Source organism: Heteronotia binoei, chromosome 4 (genome assembly GCF_032191835.1).
Source record: "Heteronotia binoei isolate CCM8104 ecotype False Entrance Well chromosome 4, APGP_CSIRO_Hbin_v1, whole genome shotgun sequence".
In the NCBI taxonomy this organism is placed as follows: domain Eukaryota; kingdom Metazoa; phylum Chordata; class Lepidosauria; order Squamata; family Gekkonidae; genus Heteronotia; species Heteronotia binoei.
In genome coordinates this window covers 163,601,479-163,625,494 of record NC_083226.1, presented here as the reverse complement: position 1 = coordinate 163,625,494, position 24,016 = coordinate 163,601,479, and the positions used below count along the sequence as shown (strand labels likewise).

At 47.3% G+C, this 24,016-nt stretch overlaps 1 protein-coding gene across 1 annotated transcript; it reads right to left on the bottom strand.

Moving 5' to 3' along the window:
• Window positions 1-435: 435 nt before the first annotated feature.
• STARD6 (StAR related lipid transfer domain containing 6) lies at window positions 436-23,993 on the bottom strand. The gene is made up of 8 exons (XM_060236457.1): window positions 23,921-23,993; window positions 20,201-20,292; window positions 15,063-15,152; window positions 13,247-13,296; window positions 5,955-6,081; window positions 3,843-3,957; window positions 2,578-2,671; window positions 436-925 (listed from the first exon to the last, which is right to left on the bottom strand). The coding sequence occupies exons 1-8, from the start codon at window positions 23,955-23,957 to the stop codon at window positions 781-783; spliced, it is 750 nt and encodes a 249-aa protein (XP_060092440.1). The 5' UTR covers window positions 23,958-23,993; the 3' UTR covers window positions 436-780.
• Between the last annotated feature and the right edge of the window lie 23 nt (window positions 23,994-24,016).

The window sequence follows — 24,016 nt, the reverse complement described above, 5'->3', positions numbered from 1 at the left end:
CATCCAGTCCAACATTCTGTGTCACACCGCGGCCAAAAATATATATATAATATACACACACACACACTGTGGCTAATAGCCACTGATGGACCTCTGCTCCATATTTTTATCTAACCCCCTCTTGAAGGTGGCTATGCTTGTGGCCGCCACCACCTCCTGTGGCAGTGAATTCCACATGTTATGAGGAAGAAGTACTTCCTTTTATCCATTTTAACCTGTCTGCTCAGCAATTTCATCAAATGCCCACGAGTTCTTGTATTGTGAGAAAGGGAGAAAAGAACTCCTTTCTCTACTTTCTCCATCCCATGCATTATCTTGTAAACCTCTATCATGTCACCCCGTAGTCGACGTTTCTTCAAGCTAAAGAGCCCTAAGCGTTCATATTTCTTATGAACAAGGAATGTGTGATATAGCCAGAACCCTTTGACACAATGGGAGGTTAATAAAAAAAATTATTGAGAGAGGAAAAAAGAAGTCATGGTTTCCTCTGAAAGCAGGCATAAGTTGGCATGACTACACACTTGTGTTTTCCCTAATGTCTTCAGCGAGTGGCCGTCTCCATGAAACACAGTTTGAGAACTTCCTCGGTGTATCTTATGTGGCTACTTTTGAAGGCAAAATGGCGGATTCGATGGACCTTTAGCCGGCTTCATGGTGGCCCCTGCTGAACATGTTCCCTTTAAGCCTTTAAATCAAACCAGACTTCAGTGACAGCTGCACACATGTTAACCAAGAATAACCTTCCTTCCACTCTCCGGTCTGCATTTGGGGGGCATCTGATTACTTCAGTTTCTTAATGCCAGCTCTGATGTCTGTGATCAAGTTAACGAGGCTGGTCGGCATGACCGACTGTATCACCGAAGGGAGCAGCTTTCCTCCTAAGTCCACCTGGATAACGGCCACCATCTTGCAGTGCTGTGGATTTCTGAAAGAGAAATAATGACTTGCCTAATAAGAGGCCTTGAAGAATGCTCGCTCCTTGGAATCAGGATAATGCAGAACGGAGGATTTTCATACCCCAGTTCCAGCCTTTCTAGGTTTGAAGACACCAAAAGGTATTCCTGCTGTCAGTAGGTAATAGAGCAGGGGTGGCCAAACTTGTTTAACGTAAGAGCCACATAGAATAAATGTCAGATGTTTGAGAGCTGCAAGATATGAATGTCAGATGTTGGGAAGGGAAGGGAAGGGAAGGGAAGGAAAGGGAAGGAAAGGGAAGGAAAGGGAAGGAAAGGGAAGGAAAGGAAAGGAAAGGAAATAGATGGGAGAGATGGAAAGAAAGCAACTTTAAATGCATTCTCCAAGCTGCAGGCTGGCATGGCTTGGAGAACTTATTAAAAGAGACAAATGCATTCTCCAAGCTGCAGGCTGGCATGGCTTGGAGAACTGATTTAAAGAGACAAATGCCTTCTCCAAGCTGGTCAACGGTGTGGTGGGGGCTTCAAGAGCCACACGATGTGTGTGAAATAGCCACATGTGGCTCCCGAGCCACAGTTTGAGCCCCCCTGTAATATAGCATATATAAGTATGCAAGAATATTGTAGTTAAGTATGTAGGATTTCATAATTATGAACGGATAATAGGCACGTATGCCAGTTCACTAGATAGGATGCCTCTAACTTAACCACCACAGATATCTTCACAATCCTTATTCCCAGTGGGTTTGCTGTTGTCAAATGGGAAAAAACTGATACAGAGGTGTACCAACGGCAGGGCAGTAGGAGCGGTCTGCCCGAAGTGCAGGCAAAGGGGTGGGAGGAAGCCTAATCTTCACTAGAGGTGTGCAATCAGCTAAATCCAAGCTGGAAAAATACCTGGAAAATTCCTTATAAATTTCAGATATTGGTCATCTATCCAAAATGGCCAAGCCCCAAACATCCCTAAAAAACTTGAGATTTTCAGAACCACCAGATAAACAATCTTCAAGGGCATTTAAAGGGATCACGGTCCCTTTAAATGCATTCTCTAAGCGGCATAACTCCACAGCTTGGAGAATTCCAAAGTCCCTTCAAACATCTTCAGAGTTCTCCCAGCCACAGAGTCACATGGCTTGGAGAAGCCATTCAAAGGGGCCACAATCCCTTTATATGCCTTTTGATTTCCTTCACTGAAATCAATGGAGGACGAGGGCACCATCTTGGGGGGCCCATAGAACAATGTTCCCTGCAAGCTGTGGAGCCTTGTGAGCAAAAATTCTACTTGGTGAGCTACTAGCATTAAAGTTGTGAGCCACTGGCGTTAAAGTTGTGAGCTGCTGCATCAATTAGTTTGTTCTAGGGCCATTTTTCCTGAGCCGAGACAAAAATGTGTGAGCTGGTGGCTAAAAAATTGTGAGCTAGCTCACACCAACTCAGTTTAGCAGGAACACTGCCATAGAATTGAACCCCCACATCCAATATTTTTTAAACTTGGGGGGAGTTGAGAGGCACCAGCAGCAGTACTGATATCCTAGTAGCATTTAAGACATTTGTAAATAAATAAAAAAATCAATTGGGTCGTAAAGAGCACTTCCAGCCAGAAGCTGTTATGCTAATGAATCATCTTTCTGCAATACAGCTGATAAGGTCTATAAACACTTACTCAGGTGAGGGGCTACATGCAAAACCAGAAGGATAGGCCTGACCGCGAATGTAAGACTGACATGGAGGGCATTTGGGATGATTCACGCTGGTAGCTGCAAAACAGGATGTGACATCTGTTCAAAGAGCGGACAGCTTTGAATGCAATTGGTTTTCTCAAAATGCCACCCGACTTTCCTACACAGTATTGCCGGCACCACGGAGGAGATGCGAAACCACAACAAACATAAAACTCTGGCTGTGTAATGAATATATAGTATCAAAATACAAAAAGAGTAGCATCAATACAAAACATATCAGTCATGCAGAAAGTTAAAACCTCATTAGTTCCACAATACTACTACTGTCCTTATACGGCACAAAGCCACTATATTCCAGTGCTATATTTGAGGAAAGGTCCAATGGAGAACCGGTCCGCTTAGCAAGCCATTTCAGATCTCTAATCCTTCTTCTGGGGACCAATCTTGTATATTAAATGCAATTTTCTAGGTCCAATAGTGCCAAAAATTATACAATCATTATCTGTATCAATCCAGAATTCCTAGCTTTCTCTAATTTTCACACATAATAGCGGGAACGCCATAGTTAATACATTCCTTGACAGCATACTCTAAGAACACTGAAATTTGTATTTTGTATATGATCAATCACCAATATGTCTCTATCCCCCCGCCTACACACACCCATTCATGTCTCCCCTTTCTAGCTGCCTCCATAGAACTCACAGTTGAGCTGACAAGGGGTCATCTACGGTTACCAACAGGGGTGGAATTCTAGCAGGAGCTCCTTTGCATATTAGGTCACACACCCCTGATTTAGCCAGTCCTCCAGGAGCTTACAGTAGACCCTGGAATAAGAGCCCTGTAAGCTCTTGGAGGACTGGCTACATCAGGGGTGTGTGGCCTAATATGCAAAGGAGCTCCTGCTAAAATTCCACCTGGTTACCAGGCTTCAGGAGCTGCTTGGAGATCTTCCTGTATTTACAACCGATCGTCAAATGATACAGATCAGTTCCCCTGGACCAAATGGCTGCTTCGGAAGGTGGACTCTTATGACATTATAGACCCATGAGGGCCCTCCCCTCCCCAAACCCTGCCTTCCCCAAGCTCCACCCCCCAAATCTCCAGGTATTCCCCAATCCAGAGTTGGGAACTCTAGTGTCATCTCAGTGGGATAGTCCAGAAAGGGGTAATGAACATCTATTCCATTCATGCACACATACCCATTCATTCAGTACACTGTTCCCAAGGAGTAACAATTACCTACAATTTGTAGTAAGAATCCCGTTGTATTTTTTTATATGCACCATGTAGACGAAATCTCTTGGTGGCACCAGCCCAAAGCCATAGCTGTGCGTGATGCTGTGATAAATAGCAGTGTCCTGCAATTATATATACATATTTATTTATTTAAAGCAAACCATAAATAGAAGAATCCTGCAGCAAATTAACAGGATATGAATTAGGGTTGCCTAAAGCTTTCAAGCTGTGGTGCTGGAGAAGACTCTTGAGAGTCCCTTGGACTGCAAGAAGATCAAATCAGTCAGTCCTAAGGGAAATCAACCCTGACTGTTCCCTGGAAGGTCAGATGCCGAAGCTGAAACTCAGATACTTTGGCCACCAAATGAGAAGGAAGCACTCGCTGGAGAAAACCCTGATGCTGGGAAAGTCAGAAGGCAAAAGACAAAGAGGATGGCAAAAGATGAGATGGTGGGACAGCATTACTGATGTAACTAACCCGAATTTGAGCAGACTTCGGAGGATGGTGGAAGACAGGGCCTGGCATGACTTGGTCCATGGGGTCGCAAAGAGTCGGACTCAACTGTGCGAATGAACAACAACAATAAAGATCTTCTGGATTGAAACTGATCTCTGCCAGACTACAGATATCAGTTCCCTAGGAGAAGGCAACTGCTTTAGAGAGTGGACTCTAGCAGGGATGTTATGAGGGTCAGACTTTCACCTTGTCGGGCTGGGTCAGGTGTGTCAGAAAATGTAATGCCAGGTAGGGGAGATATAAACTTTATAAAGAATGCAGATGAACACACACTCAGCCTAATCCACCTCAGTGGCTTGCTGAGCTTCAGCCAACAGAAGAAAGAAAGGCTTGGCTCAGTAGCTCTGCTGTGTGATTGAAAGAGCCTGGCAAAGCTAGTTCTTCTTCCCCCACTTCCTCCCCAAGGGAGGATCTTTGCTCTGTAGCTCATGTGCGATTGAGCAAGCCTGGCAAAGCAAGGTGTGATGGAAAAGGAAACAAGAGTGGGAGAAGGAAGCAGACGACAGTGAGTTGCTCGCAGGCCTGATCAGAGCCCTCCAGGGACCTGGTTTGGCTCCCAGGCCACATGTTTGACACCCCTACTCTATGGCATTGTACCCTACTGAGGTCCCCCCCTCCCCTGGCTCCTGGGCTCCACCCCCAGAATCTCCAGGAATTTCCCAGTCTGGAGTTGGCAACCCTAACAATTCTATTCCCACTGAAATCCACAGGACTTGCTTCCACAAAAATAAGTTCAAGTTTCTGGTGTTAAATTTCCTTGCCAGAAATGCCCATTTTGGGTCCTACATTGCCTAAAAAGACTCGCTGTTTGTGCCTGCAGGCAAGCAACCGTCAGCCTAAAGACCTGAATCCTTTGCACTTCCTGCTTGTCCCAAAGATTTCAGTGTGGGTTGCTCTACCTCCAGGAATAAAATTCAGGGCACTCTTTCCTTTATTTTCTTTTGATTCCACACTGGATCACATAGTTGCCCTCCTCTAAACGATGGCTGGCCATCTCCTGGGATGATAACTCATCTCCAGACAACAAAAGACAGGCCCGTAGCTACTGTGGGGCCAGGGAGAGGGGTAGGCCCAGGGCTTTTTTTGTAGGAGGAACTCCTTTGCATATTAGGCCACACCCCCTGATGTAGCCAATCCTCCAAGAGCGTACAGGGCCTATTGTAAGCTCCAGGAGGATTGGCTATATCAGAGGGGTGTGGCCTAATACGCAAAGGAGCTCCTGCTACAAAAAAAAGCCCTGGGTAGGCCCATCCTTTCAACCCTCCCCCCTTCCAACAATCTCCAGGGGTTAATGAGGGCTACTGGGAGTGTGGCAAAGTCCCTGGTGGCTGGGTGGCTGGCTGCCCACTCTCCTAATCCAGGGATTGTTCTGCAGCTGCACCTATTATTAAATGGACAAGGTAGGTGGGGAGAAGGAGGGGGAACCCTCAGAAAGGTTCAAGAGCTGTGCTCCTGTGAGCTCCTGCTGAATCTGAGGCTTGTTTAGAGCACTGTTATAAAATAAGCTGCACAACGTTTTCATTTCCAAACCAAGCGTAGGCTGGGGAAACGTACACCAAAGCATCGGTGTTCTAAAGCTCTATATTAATTTTACTGAGTCACCTGATCAATGGTGTCGACAACCTTGTACGACTGCAGTGATTTGTCCCACTTGGCACGATATTCGGGAAGATATATAAACGGAAAAACTTTCTCAGGCAGTTGTTCTATCGTGGCTTCCACGCGGTATCTGGATCCAACATAGAAATAAGTTATTTAGTTTGTATTAGGGGTGGGGAAAAGTCACTTCCTTTAGCCATTGACGTCTCTAAAAGAGGCAGCACCCACAGCTGCCGCCCCCTGGCTCTTGCTGCCACACCTTGCTGCTGCCCTCCAGCCCGTGGGGTTCTGCTGCCTGACGCAGAACCCCAACACATGCCCACCCTCCCCCACCACTGGGGAAAAAGTTATCATCCACGTGTGGTGTGATGACATCATCCAGAGGTGACATCATCACATCAGGCATTCGACGCTTATCCTCCCCAGTGCTCTCCAAATTTCCAAGGCACTCTCCAAGCCTCCAAGGGGGCTGAGGATGGGAAGCACCATTCTTTCTGGTCTCTGAGGGGCCTGGGGAGATCCTCCAACCCCTCAGAGCCGAGTTAGAGGTTCAGGCACGGCGCGAGCGGAGAGGAGGCACCCACCCCCCACCCCGATGGGAGCTGGTGCCCTAGGCAATCATCTAGTTCACCAACTCCCATTCACCACTCCTGCTGCCTCCTATGTGTTAACACCTACCTCCTACCATCTCTCACCATCCCCACCCAACCTTCTTTACCGGCTTGAGATTTTGAGGTAATCTTCTACAATATAAGAAAGTAGAATTTCCCCAGTGTCTATGATAAATGCCATAGAATTGGGGGGATTCTTTAGAACAGGAGTCCCCAACCTTTGGGAGACTGTGGGCACCTTTGTCCTTCTGACACCGAGTGGTCGGTACAACCACAAAATGGCTGCCACAGCTTATCTTCAATCACATGGTGAAGATCCTCAGGTTGTGGTGGCAACTGCAGCCAAACCAATGTTTTGCTTTGTTTGTTTTATTTTAAAGAATCTGCACAGCCAATAAAACTTCCAATGGCCAGTCAGAAGCCTTGGCAGGCAAAAACATCACCTGATCCTGCCCGTTAAATAATTTTACTGGCTGACACCAGAAAATGTGTCAAAGGGCGCCATGGTGTCCAGAGGAACTGTGTGGGGGACCCATGTCCTAGAACATTATTCAGTGTTGGAATGCTGTGTCCCTTTCCCTTTTTGCTCCCACTGCATCCTCAAGCAGGGGTGACATGATAGAGGTTTAGAAGATTATGCATGGGATAGAGAAGGATCACTACATCTATTTGCTCCTTGAGAGGACAGCTATGGTTAACCTGGGCAGTATAATAAAAAGTAGAGACATCACCCTGCCAACAAAAATCCGTATAGTCAAAGCGATGGTATTCCCAGTAGTAATGTATGGCAGTAGTAATGAGAGCTGGACTATAACAAAGGCCGAGCGCAGAAGAATAGATGCTTTTGAGATGTGGTGCTGGAGAAGAATCTTGAGAGTCCTTTGGACTGCAAGAAGATCCAATCAGTCAGTCCTAAGGGAAATCAACCCAGACCGTTCCCTGGAAGGTCAGATGCTGAAGCTGAAGCTCAAGTACTTTGGCCACCAAATGAAAAGGCAGCACTCACTGGAGAAGATCCTGATGCTGGGTAAAACAGAAGGCAAAAGAAGAAGGGGACGGAAAAAGATGAGATGGTTGGACAGCGTTACTGATGTAACAAACATGAATTTGAGCAGACTTCGCAGAATGGCGGAAGACAGGAGGGCCTGGCGTGACTTTGTCCATGGGGTCACAAAGAGTTGGACTCGACTGTGCGATTGAACAACAACAAAGAGAAGTCAGAGAAAGAAGTACTTTTCTCCCTTTCTCACAATACGAGAACTCATGGGCACTAAATGAAATTGCTGAGCAGTCAGGTTAGAACGGATAAAAGGAAGTACTTCTTCACCCCAAAAAGTAATTAACAGGTGGCATTCACTGCTACAGGAGGTGATGACGGCTGCAAGCATAGACAGCTTCAAGAGGGGACTGGATAAACCTATGGAGCAGAGGTCCATCAGTGGCTATTAGCCACAGTATACTGATGGAACTCTCTGTCTGGGACAGTGATGCTCTGTATTCTTGGTGCTTGGGGGTGGGGGGGACACAGTGGGAGGGCCCAGAACGTTACCATAAGTTCTCCCCCACCCCGCATTCCACACCAGTTGTCAGGAGGGACCTAGTAACCCTATCTAGTAGAGATACATCCACTACTAATTTAAAAAAAGAAAAAAACAGCAAGGGGGAAAGGAATGCCCTGTATGTGGGGCGGGGGTGGGGGGAACAAGTCTTCATTGTTTCAGGAGAAAAAGAGTTGGATTTATACCTCGCCTTTCGCTCCGAGTGGCTTACAGTCTCCTTCCCTTCCTCTCCCCACAACAGGCACCCTGTGAGTAATGCTCCTTCTAAGCTGTGGAGTCCTGTGTGCAAAAATTCTGCTTCATGAGCCACTGGCATTAAAGTTGTGAGCGAGTGATTTGGCAACTTGTTGTATACGTGAACTGATATGTATATAATGTAGGTTGTTCCTGCCTGGCTCATCGGAGCCTGTAGGACTGAGCTTGGGGACTCGGGAACAATGGGCAGTAGGATCTAAATTCCTGCTGTCCTGGTCCAATCATAAGAACATAAGAGAAGCCATGTTAGATCAGGCCAATGGCCCATCCAGTCCAACATTCTGTGTCACACAGCGGCCAAATATATATATATATATATATATATATATATATATATATATATATACACACACACACACACACACACACACTGTGGCTAATAGCCACTGATGGACCTCTGCTCCATATTTTTATCTAACCCCTTCTTGAAGGTGGCTATGCTTGTGGACGCCACCACCTCCTGTGGCAGTGAATTCCACATGTTAATCACCCTTTGGGTGAAAAAGTACTTCCTTTTATCCGTTTTAACCTGTCTGCTCAGCAATTTCATCGAATGCCCACGAGTTCTTGTATTGTGAGAAAGGGAGAAAAGTACTTCTTTCTCTACTTTCTCCATCCCATGCATTATCTTGTAAACTTCTATCATGTCACCCCTCAGTCGACGTTTCTCCAAGCTAAAGAGCCCTAAGCGTTTCAACCTTTCTTCATAGGGAAGGTGTTCCAGCCCTTTAATCATTTTAGTTGCCCTTTTCTGAACTTTCTCCAATGCTATAATATCCTTTTTGAGGTGCGGCGACCAGAACTGCACACAGTACTCCAAATGAGACCGCACCATCGATTTATACAGAGGCATTATGATACTGGCTGATTTGTTTTCAATTCCCTTCCTAATAATTCCCAGCATGGCGTTGGCCTTTTTTATTGCAAACGCACACTGTCTTGACATTTTCAGTGAATTATCTACCATGACCCCAAGATCTCTCTCTTGGTCTGTCTCTGCCAGTTCACACCCCATCAACTTGTATTTGTAGCTGGGATTCTTGGCCCCAATGTGCATTACTTTGCACTTGGCCACATTGAACCGCATCTGCCACGTTGACGCCCACTCACCCAGCCTCAACAGATCCCTTTGGAGTTCCTCACAATCCTCTCTGGTTCTCACCACCCTGAACAATTTAGTGTCATCCGCAAATTTGGCCACTTCACTGCTCACTCCCAACTCTAAATCATTTATGAACAAGTTAAAGAGGATGGGACCCAGTACCGAGCCCTGCGGCACCCCACTGCTTACCGTCCTCCACTGCGAAGACTGCCCATTTATACTCACTCTCTGCTTCCTATTACTCAGCCAGTTTTTGATCCACAAGAGGACCTGTCCTTTTACTCCATGACTCTCAAGCTTTCTAAGGAGCCTTTGATGAGGAATTTTATCAAAAGCTTTCTGGAAGTCAAGGTAAACAACATCTATCGGGTCTCCTTTGTCCACATGTTTGTTCACCCCCTCAAAGAAATGTAACAGGTTAGTGAGGCAAGATCTTCCCTTGCAGAACCCATGCTGAGTCTTCCTCAATAACCCGTGTTCATCAATGTGCCTACTCATTCTGTCCTTGATAATGGTTTCTACCAACTTTCCCGGTATTGAAGTCAGACTGACTGGCCTGTAATTTCCCGGATCTCCAGCCTGATCACGGGTCCCCTGCTGGTTTGAATGATCCAATAGCATGCTAGCACGGGAACCTGGAGTGTATATATAGTTGGCCCTGTCGGCCCAGTAGCCAGTCTTAGAGCACAGCCCTATACTATGCTGTGGTAATAAAAAGAGCTATGATCACTGTGGAGAAACACCATTTTAGGTCTGTGTTTGAGAGTCGTTGGACGAGTCTCTCAAACTGAAAGCGGGCTTTGGGCCTAGTCTCTTCCTTCTCCCCTTCTGTCTGGAGACAGCAATTCTGAGGACACCTCCTAGAGAGACAGGATGTCTTTCAGGCTGGTCTCCCAGAAGGCTGCAGGAGGGTAAACCAGTTCCTGGGTGGGAACTGGGTTTTATATTAGAGATTTTTGGCGGGAAGCCTTCAATTTGAGTTTTGAATTGAGTCTGGCTTGCAACAGTCCAAGTGAGGTGCCTGCCCTGCAGGTCCTCTAGTGAGGGCAAGTAGTGTAATAGGGAGAGAAGGAGCGTTTTTTCTTCCTACTATGATTTGTTGCTTCTGTTCACTTTTTTAAAATGCCTGTAAATAGTTGTATGTTGTAAATAAATGTTATGTTTGGTTAAAGTGTAGTCCCTCTGTACCAAATAGTTTTCCCAATCACCTTAGACCATGCTACTGCAAGAGGCAAGTCCAGGGAAGGGGGAAGGCATGCAGTTGGCAAGGGTGCCAATCCTCCAGGGGTCTCCCAAAGAAGGACTTTGGTCTCTGTGATAAGCAGGCGCTGGGTTGGCAGAGGACCTTGAAGCCAGACCTCAGAACTGGAAAGGGGGATTGGGAGTTCTGTTCCTCTTAGTCAGGAAACCCTAAAGGTGGTGGCAGTGCACCCAAGTGGCAGGAGGAAGATTAGCTCCCTCCCAGAGTTGGCAACCGAAAAGGGAGTTGATGGTCTGGGTCTGAAGCCTGAATCGAGCCGGTTCTGTCACAATCACTACCACCTCGCCTCTTCATTGCGTTGAACCCATTATATTATATGACTACATAAATCAATTTGCTCTGAGGCCATCCTTCCTGAGCTAAGACAAAAATGTGTGAGCTGGGGGGGGAGCTAAAAAACAGTGAGCTAGCTCACACTAACTCAGCTTAGAGGGATCACTGCCTGTCAGTTAGGTGGGGTTGGTTGAGAGAGCTCTGACTGAGAACTACACTTGAGAGAACAGCTCTTTCAAGAACTGTAACAAAAGGAAAAAAACTGTATAAAAGTAACAACTGTTGATACAAGTCTTGGCTTGCTACTCTATATTTTGAAACAATTTATTATTAATATTATTGACAAAAAACACTCCACACTAGATGCCAGATTTTAACAACATTGGCCAAATTACAACAGAGGGTTGATGTTACAGTAACAGCAGCAGCAATGTTGCCTAGGTAACTGTGCATTTCATGCGCCTTCTTCAGGCTGCAGTACATTAGGTGAAGCCTTGAATTCAATAATGGAATACTCAGTATTTCCATTAAATTTATAATTAGACACTCTCCAGCTTTTACAGTTGTTGTATAGATAGTTGCAGTTGCAGCCTTAGAGATCAACAGTCTTCCATTAGGGGTACCCTTTGTCAGATTCAAAATGTCTCTGTGCTAAGCTCTGAGACATTTTGATTCAGACAAAAGGTAACCCCTAACGGAAAACTGGGTATGTTTAAAATCTGGCATCTAGTGTGTAGTGTTTTTTGTCTATAATACTGATAATAAACTGTTTGTTTCAAAATACAGAGCAGCAAGCAAAGACTTGTATCAACAGTTGTTACTTTTATACATTTTTTCCCTTTTGTTACAATATCGCTTTTCTGTATAGCCATCTCTTTCAAGAACTGTGGCTGACCCAAGGCCACTCTAGCAGCTGCATGTGGAGGAGTGGGGAATCAAACCCAGTCTCTCCAGGTTAGAGTCTGCCGCTCTTAACCACCACATCAAACTGGCTATGCCAAATGCCATGGGAGAAGAACAGGATTTCTTCATGTAAAACCAAGTTTCAGAGGGTAGTTGCGTTGGGTCTGCAGTAAAATAGCTGGATTTGAGTCCAGTAGCACATCATAGAATCATAGAGTTGGAAGGGACCTCCAAGGTCATTTAGTCTGACCCCCTGCACAATGCAGGAAACTCACAAACACCTCCCCCTAAATTCACAGGATCTGCATTGCTGTCAGATGGCCATCTAGCCTGTTTAAAAACCTCCAAGGAAGGAGAGCCCACCACCTCCCGAGGAAGCCTGTTCCACTGAGGAACCACTTTAACGGTCAGAAAGTTTTTCCTAATGTTGAGTCAGAAAGTCTTTTGATTTAATTTCAACCCATTGTTTCTGGTCCTACTTTCTGGGGCCACAGAAAACAATTCCACACCATCCTCTATATGACAGCCCTTCAAGTACCTGAAGATGGTGATCATATCACCTCTCAGCCTCCTCCTCTCCAGGCTAAATATGTCCAGCTCCTTCAACTTTTCTTCATAGGACTTGGTCTCCAGACCCCTCACCATCTTCGTCGCCCTCCTCTTGACCTGTTCCAGCTTGTCTAGATCCTTCTTAAAATGTGGTGCCCAAAACTGAATAAAATACTCCAGGTGAGGTCTTACCAGAGCAGAGTAAAGCGACACCATCACTTCATGTGATCTGGACACTATACTTCTGTTGATCAGAGATCAACAAGGGTTTCAGAGCTTCAAGAGTCAAAGCATCCTCTGTTAGTCACATGGAACCAAACTAGTCTTCAAGGTGCCACAAGACTGTTTTTCCTACAATTCCCAGGGTTCCCTGTGGAGCAGGAATGACTAACCAAACTTGTATGAATATGGACTTTGTCATTAGCGCTCTTACAAAACAGAAGCCAAGACTTTTCCTGATGTTGCTTCCTTAGCACTTGGTTTCAGAGGAGTACTGTCTCTAAATATGCAAGTTCCCTTTACTTATTATGGCTAGTAGACACTGAGGAAACATATATTCCATTTTAAAGGTATCTATGCTTTTGGACATCACTACCTCCACGGTCGGTTAATTACTCATTGAGTATTTTTTTTTTCTGGAAGCAAATTCACAGATACAGATGATAAAAATTAGGCAAACCATGGCAAAAACGAGTTATATTATTTCTCCTGATCGTTTCTGATCACCGAAACTATTTGCATAGAGGAAATTATGTCTCTGAAAGGAAAGCCAATGTACTTACGTATTTCCTAGGTAGTCTGTTGAAGGTCTCATTGACACCGTAATAAGTTTCTCAGGTTGATAAGGAAGGAAAGAAAGCAAATAATCAAATGCCTCTTAGCTTCAGAAATGCCAGTAATGGAATTGCAGAACTAAACCATTTATTACTTTTAGGCATAAAGCAGTTATTTCCTAATGCCTAACTATTTAAAGTCTAATTTCTAAGCCGCTCCAAAGGACCAATCTGGTCACTTGTGGCAAATAAGAATTCTTTCATAGTTACCAGACTAAAAGATTTGCCAAAATATAGGGTTTATTTTCTTTCTCTTTTGAAGCACAAGGACATGCATTTGCATTTATTTATTTATATTCCGTTTTTCTCCCCGTTTTGGGCTCAAAGCGACTTTTTGCTCACCTCCTCCACTTTCTCATAACACCATCCCTGTGAGATAGGCCTGTCTGAAAATTCATGAGGGCTCCAAGTTCACCTAGTGAGCTCCCGTAGCAGAAGCAGGGATGTGGACCTAGGTCACCCAGGGTCCTAGCAGACTCCCGGATCCTCTACACTAGGCTTCCCAACCCTCCCGCCCTGGCGGGGGACCCCAGAATTTCCAGCCTCTTCCCCCGCTCCCCAAAAAAACAGAAGCGGGGGGGAGGGGGGAAACTGCGCGAAGGAGCGTGGCCTGGTGAGTGGCATGGGCGGCGGGACCGCGGCGATTGTCCCGGGCTGGCCGCCCTCTGGCCACTTTTGGCTCCCCCCCCCTTCGGCGGCTCCCGCGGGGAGGAGGGGGCGTCTGGGCCGGGCTGGGCTCCGAGCCCCCTTCGGCCGCGGAGAAGGAGGCGCCGAGAGCGGTTCAGGCGCGTCCCCGCCGGCCTTGCTGCTGCTGACCAACTGCTGCTGCTGCTGCTTCCGGATGGAAGAAAGGACTGAGCCGCCCGCCAGCCCACAGGCAGCGGCTGTCACCGCCACGACGCACCGGAACGCCATGAAGGCGGGCGAGGGAGAGAAAGAAGAGGCGAGAGGAGCGGGGGGCAGCTCGGCAACGCCGCCTTATCTGGGCCAGAGGCAGAGCCAGCCGCGGGCAGCCCACCTCGTCATGCGTGTGTGCGTCGTGGGATGAAAATAGAATAAACAGGGCCCGGTGAGTGGCAGTGGTGGCGGGGCGCTGTGGGGCGGCAGGCTGGCTGGCAGGGCTGGCCACTTTTGGCCTTGCTCCCCCCCCTCCGGTGGCTCCTGCGGGGAGGAGGGAGCATCTGGGGGCGTCTGGGCCGTCCCTTTAAATTCAGTTATGCTTGTCACACCCTTGCTCCTGGCTCCGCCCCAATGTCTCCTGGCTCCACCCTTAAAGTCCCCAGATATTTCTTGAATTGGATTTGGCAACCCTACTCTACACCCAGGGCTTTTTTTGTAGCAGGAACTCCTTTGCTTATTAGGCCATGCACCCCTGATGTAGCCAATCCTCCTCGAGCTTACAGGGCTCTTCATACAGGGCCTACTGGAAGCTCCAGGACGATTGGCTACATCAGGGGCGCGTGGCCTAATAACCAAAGGAGTTCCTGCTACAAAAAAGCTGTGTCTACACCACACTGTCCATCAAATAATGAATATACCCAGGGGTGGAATTCTAGCAGGAGTTCCTTTGCATATTAGACCACACCCACCTGGTGTAGCCAATCCTCCAAGAGCTTACAAAAAAGAACCTTATAAGCTCTCGGAGGCTACATCAGGGATGTGTGGCATAATATGCAAAGGAGCTCCAGTATGTATGCACTTTGCTCACTTCAGGGGTGTTATTTGCAAGAGAGAAATAAAGTTCAAAAAGCTGAGTTCCACTTACTCCTTTTTTAATCTGTTTCCATCCTGATGCATCCTTTAAGTACGGCAGCATTTTCTTAGAGATTTCTTCTGACAGTTTCTTATAGTCCATCTGTCAGTCACAAATGCAGACAAAAGGGAGAGCGTATCACAAAGGGAGAGGAAGAAAGGAAGGGAGCACTGTCTTAACTGCATGCTGGCCGCAACGTGCTGTCTGTCTGTTAGTGCATCCAACCACCTACCTTTTGGAAGTGAATGACTGCCCCTTTGTGCCAAGCCACCCAAGTACTGTAGCGTACAGGGGTCAGCAGAACTAGCAAACTAGATGGCTCAGTTCCTTCAACATGGCAACTACAGGCACCATTGCACCCAATGACAGCCCCTCTTACTGCCCACCAAGTATTTCAAGAAAGTGGGCAGGGCCAGATGGGGCTTTTGCACAGGGGGGGTCTCTGATTGACCATTAGAGATCTGATTGGCTGTGCTGCTTTTTCTTTTTAAAGTTGCTTTGGCAAACGTTGAAGATTTAGTACTCAAGTTATGCATAATCTCACTCCCTGACATTTTGTGGTTGGCACCCCCTTCTGTGGCAGCCATTTATGGGCTGCACCTACCACCCTAAGTCAGAATTCTAGAGGTTGGGAAGCCCTGCTTTAAGAACGTAAGAGAAGCCATGTTGGACCAAGCCAATGGCCCATCCAGTCCAACACTCTGGGTCACACAGTGGCCAAAAAACCCCAAACCCAAGTGACATCAGGAGGTTCACAAGTGGGGCTTGAAGCCCTTCCACTTTGCCCCCCCCCCCCCCAAGCACCATCCTTCCTCGTTCTTATCTGCTCTCCTGCCTCTTTGTTTTCCCAGGATGCTGTTCTGAAGGGCGGATTCCTTCCCTCCTTCCTGCTAATGCCTCCTCTTCCTGCCTTCTTTTCCAAGCACTATGTGGGCAAGGTCTGCTCTCTGCATCTATTTCCACCTTAGCCAAGTGAGATAGCTCAAATGCTTCCTCTTTACTTTCCTGCCTCGGGGTGGAGTTCCCTCTTAAAAAAGGAAATCCCTTTCTTTCCTAAAGCAATAAAACTCATGTGCAGTCCAACCTCCAAAGCTGTCATTGCCTCCAGGCAACTATTCTCTGTAGTCTAGAGACCAGCTGCAATTCCAGGATAATTTCTGGACTCATCTAGACACTGACAAGCTTGGTCTCTGCAGTTATTTTCAGATTTGGCCTGCTAACCTTCCTGCAAACGTCACAGCTTTCTATCATGATGATATTGGATTTATATCCCCCTCTCCACTCCAAATCTCAGAGCAGCACACAATCTCCTTTATCTTCCTCCCCCACAACAGACACCTTGTGAGGTGGGTGGGGCTGAGAGAGCTCTCACAGCAGCTGCCCTTTCAAGGACAACCTCTGCCAGAGCAATGGCTGACCCAAGGCCATTCCAGCAGGTGCAGGTGGAGGAGTGGGGAATCGAACCCAGTTCTCCCAGATAAGAGTCCACACACTTAACAACTACACCAAACTGGCTCTCATTCAGAGCCAGTATCATCATTCAGTAAGGTGTAAACTAGAGCTGCCAAGGGCTGGTGGGAATGCCCAAGGGCAGGGGTGGGGAACTTCCGTCCCAAGGGCCGTATACAGCCCTCGAGGTCACTTGGTGTGGCCCTCCAGGATTGCTGGACCAAACCGAGCCATGTGACAGCCTCTCTGGGGCCTGGCTGGCCAGCGAGGATCATGAGGCCCAGCCACAATGTACACCAGCCTCCCCAGGGCCAAGCAGGGATCACAGAGCCCAGATGTACTGTGCGGCAGCCTCCCTGGGGCCTGGCTGGCCAGCCAGAATTGCCGCAGGGCCTGGAAAAGCTACTGTCATAGTTCAGTTTGCACTTCATTATCCCAGATGGTGTGGCCTAATATGCTAATATTAGGGGGATGTGGTTTAATATGTTACCGAGTTCCTGTTGGGTTTTTTCTATAAAAAAGTCCTGGACCTATGCATTTGCCTAGGGCAGCACACCGGGTGTGTGTGTGCCAGATTAGGCTCTCCCCACATGACTTCAAATAGGAAAACAATTATTTGCATTAATTTTGCTGTCCTGAATCATTCTCCCTCAGCGGAGCACTGTTTTTTAAGTTGATAATTTTTTATGGCCCGCGAATGATGTTATACATAGCCATATTGCCCTTGGCAGAAAAAAGGTTCCCCACCCCTGCCCAAGGGGATCCTTTGCCCCCTTGAGCCATTGCCCACTACCACTTGGAGCAGCGGCAGAAGAATTTTATTTTTAATGCAGGCTTGTGTACTCACTGGAAGCAACACATGGAGGTCTAGGAGTTGCCAGAAACTCTATGGCATTACCACAGAGTTTCTGGTGCTTCCTAGAGCCACCCTTTGTCACTTCCAGAAAGTGCTTTGACTAAGTACAGAAGTCAGAAATTTTGTTAAAAAAATTATCCCATGACACTGCAATCTCCCCAGCCCTCCTTCCAGACGCCTGGACACCCCGTGTGTGGACGCACAGTTCTTCTTGATGTCAGATCTTTCATTTTGCAGCCAACAGTGCAGAAGAAAGCTTTCTGGCACCCCACAAATGTTAGCAGCCACCCTTTGCTCGTGCTCCCTGTACCGCTGGAATTGCAGAGATGAAGACTTGCCAATGTCCAGGGGGGGGGCCTGAGATCCCCTGGTATTGCAGTTGATCTCCAAGCGACAGAGATCATTTCCCCTGGAGAAAATGGCCACTCTGTGGCATCTGACCCTGCTGAGGTCTCTAAGTTCCCCGACCCCACCTTTCCCAGGCTCCTCCGCCCCCCCCCCCAAAAAAAACTCCAGGTATTTCCCAATTCAGAGCTGGCAATCCACTCCCACCTATTACACTCAGGGCTTTTTTTGAACAGGAATGCAGTTTCAGCTGGCTTGGTGTCAGGGGGTGTGGCCTAATATGTAAATGACTGGTTACTGGGCTTTTTCGCCACAAAGCCCTGTGCAAAACAATGTTACCATCAGGGGGTGTGGCCTAATATGCAATGTTACCAAAACAATGTTACCATCAGGTGGTGTGGCCTAATATGCAAATGAGTTCCTGCTGGGCTTTTTCTACAAAAAAAGCTCTGGTTATGCTGAGGACAGTCAAGCCCCAGCAACAACAAACAACTGCTGGGCCCCAATACAAGCCTTTGGTTGGTCCCATTATATAGAACAGGGGTGGGGAACCTTTTTTCTGCCAAGGGCCATATGGATATTTATAACATCATTCGTGGGCCATAAAAAAATATCAACCTAAAAAACAGTGCTCTGCCGAGGGAGAATGATTCAGGCCAGCAAAATTAATGCAAAAAACTGTTTTTCTATTTGAAGTAGGGTTGCCAATCCCCAGGTGAGGGCAGGGGATCCCCCGGTTTGGAGGCCCTCCCCCTGCTTCAGGGTCGTCAGAAAGCGGGGGGAGGGGAGGGAAATGTCTGCTGGGAACTCTGTTATTCCCTATGGAGATTTATTCCCATAGAAAATCATGGAGAATCGATCCACAGGTATCTGGGGCTCTGGGGGGGCTGTTTTGGGGGGTAGAGGCACCGAATTTTCAGTATAGCATCTAGTGCCTCTCCTCAAAATACCCCCCCAAGTTTCAAAAAGATTGGACCAGGGGGTCCAATTCTATGAGCCCCAAAAGAAGGTGCCCCTATCCTTCATTATTTCCTATGGATGGAAGGCATTGAAAAGGTGTGCTGTCCCTTTAAATGTGATGGCCAGAACTCCCTTTGGAGTTCAATTATGCTTGTCACAGCCTTGATCTTGCCACCACCCCTAAAGTCTCCTGGCTCCACCCCCAAAGTCCCCAGATATTTCTTGAATTGGACTTGGCAACCCTAATTTGAAGTCATGTGGGGAGAGCATGATCTGGCACACGCACACGGCCCGCTGCCCTAAGCAAATGCATAGGTCCAGAGTTTTTTTTGTAGAAAAAGACCAGCAGGACTCAGTAGCATATTAGACCACATCCCCTGATATTAGCATATTAGGTCACACACTCATTAGCATATTAGGCCACACCATCTGGGATAATCAAGTGCAAACTGAACTGTGACAGTAACTTTTCCAGGCCCTGCAGCAATTCTGGCTGGCCAGCCAGGCCCCAGGGAGGCTGCCGCACAGTACATCTGGGCCCTGTGATCCCTGCCTTGCCCTGGGGAGGCTGCTGCACAGTGCAGCTGGGCCCCACAATCCTCGCTGGCCAGCCAGGCCCCAGAGAGGCTGCCACATGGCTCGGTTTGGCTAAGCAGTCCTCAAGGGCCACACCAAGTGACCTCGAGGGCCGCATACAGCCCTAGGGATGGAGGTTCCCCACTCCTGATATAGAACTTGATTTTTTTTCCCCCTGGGTTTCGCATGAACTTTCATTTGGCTTGGGATGGAGTAAGGCATTATTCTTAGCTTAGGAGTCAAAAATTCTAGTCCAATTATCAGTTAATTTATCCTTAATAAGATATTTGTTTATTGATTGATTGATTGGCGAACTGGACATTATCTTAAATGCTAAATAAGATGCTCTACAATGTTATATATACCATGGTGCTTTATGCATAGTAGAATTTTGTTATATATGGAATTGATACTACTTCATCAAACAAAGTTCTGTATAACTTGGAATTTTAAAAATAAGTTTATATGTTAAAAAAAGAAAAAGAAAACCAGTATGGCTCCCCCCCCCCCACCAGTACAGCATCTCACTTCTAGCAGGGAGGGCTTTGTCCCTCCCCCCCCACCCCCCGATTATCTCTGAAAAGCAGCTGAGTCAAATGTGCAGGCCACATTACCAACAGGCGGGGTATAAAAATGAAGAGAAATAAATATAAACAGGGCTTTGCATGTTAGGCCACACCCCCTGACACCAAGCCAGCCGGAAATGCGTCCCTGTGCATTCCTGTTCAAAAAAAAAAGCCCTGGATATAAAGAAATGAGGTTTCCAACAGCACCACTTTACATTCTCTGTACATGAGCAGCAAAGAGACCAGCGGCGACTTAAAAGGTGTTGGACAGAGTGTTGTGTCCCAAGTGATTTTTTAAGCCCGCCTTCTGGTGGGGGAGGGCGGGATATAAAAATAAAATTTGCTTTGCTTTGCTTTGCTTTGCTTTAAACTGAGCAACATCGTACAACAACTCAGACCGATGGAGGTGGTCCCGAAGTTAGGGTGCAGATCTGTTCATCCTTCAGGTCCTTTCTTTCTGTTTCCAAAATGAGGCAGCCAGAGGCTGTGCCTGAGAATAGATGCAAATGTTTGGATTCAGTATCTGTGGCTCATAGGTTTCCCGTGAGCCTGTACATACAATCTAGGAGGGACAGAAACATCATCTGGGGTGCTGGCCTCTTTCAATCCCAGGTCCTCATTTAATGCTTGGAAGAAATTAGTGACCTGGATGACCCAGGTTAGTTTGATCTTGTCAGGACCTGGAAGCTAAGCAGACACCCTGTGAGGTGGTTGGGGCTAAGAGAGCTCTCTCAGAAGCTGCCCTTTCAAGGACAACTCCTCCTTTACCTCCGCCCCCACCACAACAGACACCGTGAGGTGGGTGGGGCTGAGAGAGCTCTCACAGTCTGAGTAACAAAATCATTAAGTATGCAGATGATACAACGTTGGTATCAGATGATACAACGTTGAGAGCCAGTTTGGTGTAGTGGTTAAGTGTGTGGACTCTTATCTGGGAGAACCAGGTTTGATTCCCCACTCCTCCACTTGCACCTGCTGGAATGGCCTTGGGTCAGCCATAGCTCTGGCAGAGGTTGTCCTTGAAAGGGCAGCTGCTGTGAGAGCCCTCTCCAGCCCCACCCACCTCACAGGGTGTTTGTTGTGGGGGAGGAAGGTAAAGGAGATTGTGAGCCGCTCTGAGACTCTTCGGAGTGGAGGGCGGGATATAAATCCAATATCTTCTTCTTCTTCTTCTGGTAGGGCTCATCTCTGAGGATGATGAGTCTGCGTACAGGAGGGAAGTTCAACAGCTGTCCCTTTGGTGTAAAGTAAATAATCTTATTTTAAATATAAATAAGACGAAGGAAATTATAGTGGATTACAGGAAGAGTAGTTTGGACACCCAGCCGTTGTTTATTGATGGTGTTATGGTAGAACAGGTGACAGAATGGAAGTTTCTGGGAATTACCATGAAACAGGATCTAACATGGGGGGCAAATACTTTAGCTCTAGAGAAAAAGGCCCAGCAACGACTATACTACTTAAGACTCTTAAGATCACTACAACTGTCAGGGAGTCTGCTGGTTGCCTTTTATCGTAGTTCCATTGAGAGCATTTTATCTTATTGCCTCTGCGCATGGTTTGGGAGCTGCACGGAAGCAGAGAGAAGGGTGCTCCAAAGAGTGACGAGAAGAGCACAAAAGATTTGTGGATGTTCTCTCCCCTCATTGGTGGATCTGTATAATATGGCATGTAAAAGGAAGATACAAATGATCCTAAGGGACCATACACATCTGGGCCATTTGCTTTTTGAGATCTTACCGTCAGGTAGACGATATAGAGTGTTGAAGGCTAGGACAAACAGATTTAAGGACAGTTTCTATCCAAGTGCTGTGGTTAGGTTAAATGCAGGGTTATGAAGGATTATCTGTTTTAGATGTATTTAATGGTTTAAATGGTTTTAATGGTTTTATGAATGTTTAATGGTTTTATGAATGTTTATTTAATGGTTTAAATGGTTTTAATGGTTTTATGAATGTTTATCCGTTTTAGATGTATTTAAATGGTTTTAATGGTTTAAATGGTTTAATGGTTTCAGATGTATTTAAATGGTTTATGAATATGTGTGTTTGATGTGTTGGTATGTTTGTGGAAGAGCACCTCATTTCGTTGCTCTCTTTTTGTTGAGAACAATGACAATAAATTCATCTATCTATCTATCAGAAGCTGCCCTTTCAAGGACAACTCCTACAAGAGCTATGGCTGACCCAAGGCCATTCCAGCAGGTGCAAGTGGAGGAGTGGGGAATCAAACCCTGTTCTCCCAGAGAAGAGTCCGCACACTTAACCACTACACCAAACTGGCTCTCTGAGCTCTCTGGCTCATCTTCATAGATGGCAAACCATCTCTGAATGTCTCTTGCCTTGAAAACTCCACGGAGTTGCCATTAAGTTGGCCTTGATGCTTGATATGGAGCAGTCTCTGGGCATGTACCAAGTGCTTTCCAGTAACCTTTACATGGCAAACGGAGGGTCTTCTAAGAGCCAAAGGCATGTTGCTGGGGGAACCCTGAACCCTGATCCTTTCAGGTTTTAGAAATTAAGCCGTATTCACAAAATCCCAAAGCAAAAGGGAGGGATATCGGTGATCGCCTCATGCGCTGGCCCCTAACAGAGCAATTTCCAGATCTTGAGGGGTTACACAGAACTGGGGGCAGGGCCGGATCAATAATTAGGCCAATTAGGCACTGGCCTATGGGCCCCCACACCTTTAGGGGCCCTTGGACCGGCTTCTCCCCTCCCTCGGTTTCCCCCCTGCTTGCAGCCCCCCCAGTCTGCATGCACAGCCAGCAACTGAGCCGCTCTTTGCCCGACTTGCCTGGTGCAGCTGCTGCCGGCATCGTTGTCAAGTTTGCCTCTCCCCCACAGCTTTGTCAAAGGGGCTTTTGAGAAGGTGCCTGCAGTGGAGGTTGCAGGCGCTCCGACTCTGAGATAATGTACAAGGGGGTCCCCAAATTTTGACTGCCTGGGGTTTAATCCAGCACTGACTGCTTGGAGGTCCATGGGGGACGTTCGTAATTCTGGCCAGCCCCTTACGGCTTCTGACAAACGAGTGAGCAGTGACTCACAAAAGCCCCATACCCTGCCATAAATGTTGCGAATCTCTCAGATGCTCCTGGACTCTCGCTCTGTCCTCCTGCAACAAGGGGCAGTTGTTCTATCCCAGGATAAAATCCCAGTTCTAGATTTATGAAGTGTAGAACAACTTAATGCCACCTCTCCAGGAGCCTGCTCCGGGTGGCTTACAAAATAAATGATTTATCCTCTCAAGTCCTTAAAAAAATTATACTTATAAACAGGGGTCATTTTGAAGAAAAACAGGTGGTGGAGCTCATCTAGGGATTGTTATGCAGCTGCGTCTACAATTCAGGACAAGGTGAGGAGCAGGGAAAAAGGAAAGGTCCCCTGTGCAAGCACCAGTCGTTTCCAATTCTGGGGTGATGTTGCTTTCACGTTTTCACGGCAGACTTTTTACGGGGTGGTTTGCCATTGCCTTCCCCAGTCATCTACAGTTTCCCTCCAGCAAGCTGGGCACTCATTTTACCAACCTCGGAAGGATGGAAGACTGAGTCAACTTTGAGCTGGCTACCTGCAAACCCAGCTTCCGCCGGAGATCAAACTCAGGTCGTGAGGAGAGCTTAGGACTGCAGTACTGCAGCTTTAACACTCTGCGCCACAGGGCTCTTTATGGGGAGCAGGAGGGTGCCCCTATCCTTCATTATTTCTTATGGAAGGATGGCGTTTAAAAGGTGTGCGGTCCCTTTCAATGTGATAGCCAGAACTCCCTTTGGAGTTCAGTGATGCTTGTCATACCCTTGTTCCCGGCTCCACCCCTCCAAAGTGTCCAGATATTTCTTGAATTGGACTTGGCAACCCTATGGGAGGGAGAGATGGAAAGAAAGCAACTTTAACTTTAAATGCGTCCTCCAAGCTGCTGGCTGCCCTGGCTTGAAGAAGAAATGTCTTCTCCAATCCGGTCTATGGGGCGGTGGGGGCTTCAAGAACCACACCACATGTGTGAAAGAGCCACAAGCGGCTCCCGAGCTGCAGTTTGGCCACCCCTGCTCTATAGAGTGACTCCATCGAGGTGAATCTAGCCGGGCGCGGGGGTTGCAAAAGGCAGCGCCACCCGCTCCTCACCTGGACGGAAGACACTGTTGATAGGACGCCGCAGCATCCCCCCCTCCCGCCTTCTCCGCCTCCCGTCTGCAGCGCGCGCGTCTCTGCAGCGGGGGG

Excerpts from the sequence above, each read along its gene's own strand:
- STARD6 (XM_060236457.1), bottom strand. The coding sequence starts at position 23,957 with ATGCTGCGGCGTCCTATCAACAGTGTCTTCCGTCCAG. Across the intron at positions 3,958-5,954 it reads TTGTCGACACCATTGATCAG|GACACTGCTATTTATCACAG; the intron begins GTGACTCAGTAA and ends ATATAATTGCAG. Across the intron at positions 2,672-3,842 it reads CGGGATTCTTACTACAAATT|CTACCAGCGTGAATCATCCC; the intron begins GTAGGTAATTGT and ends CCTGTTTTGCAG.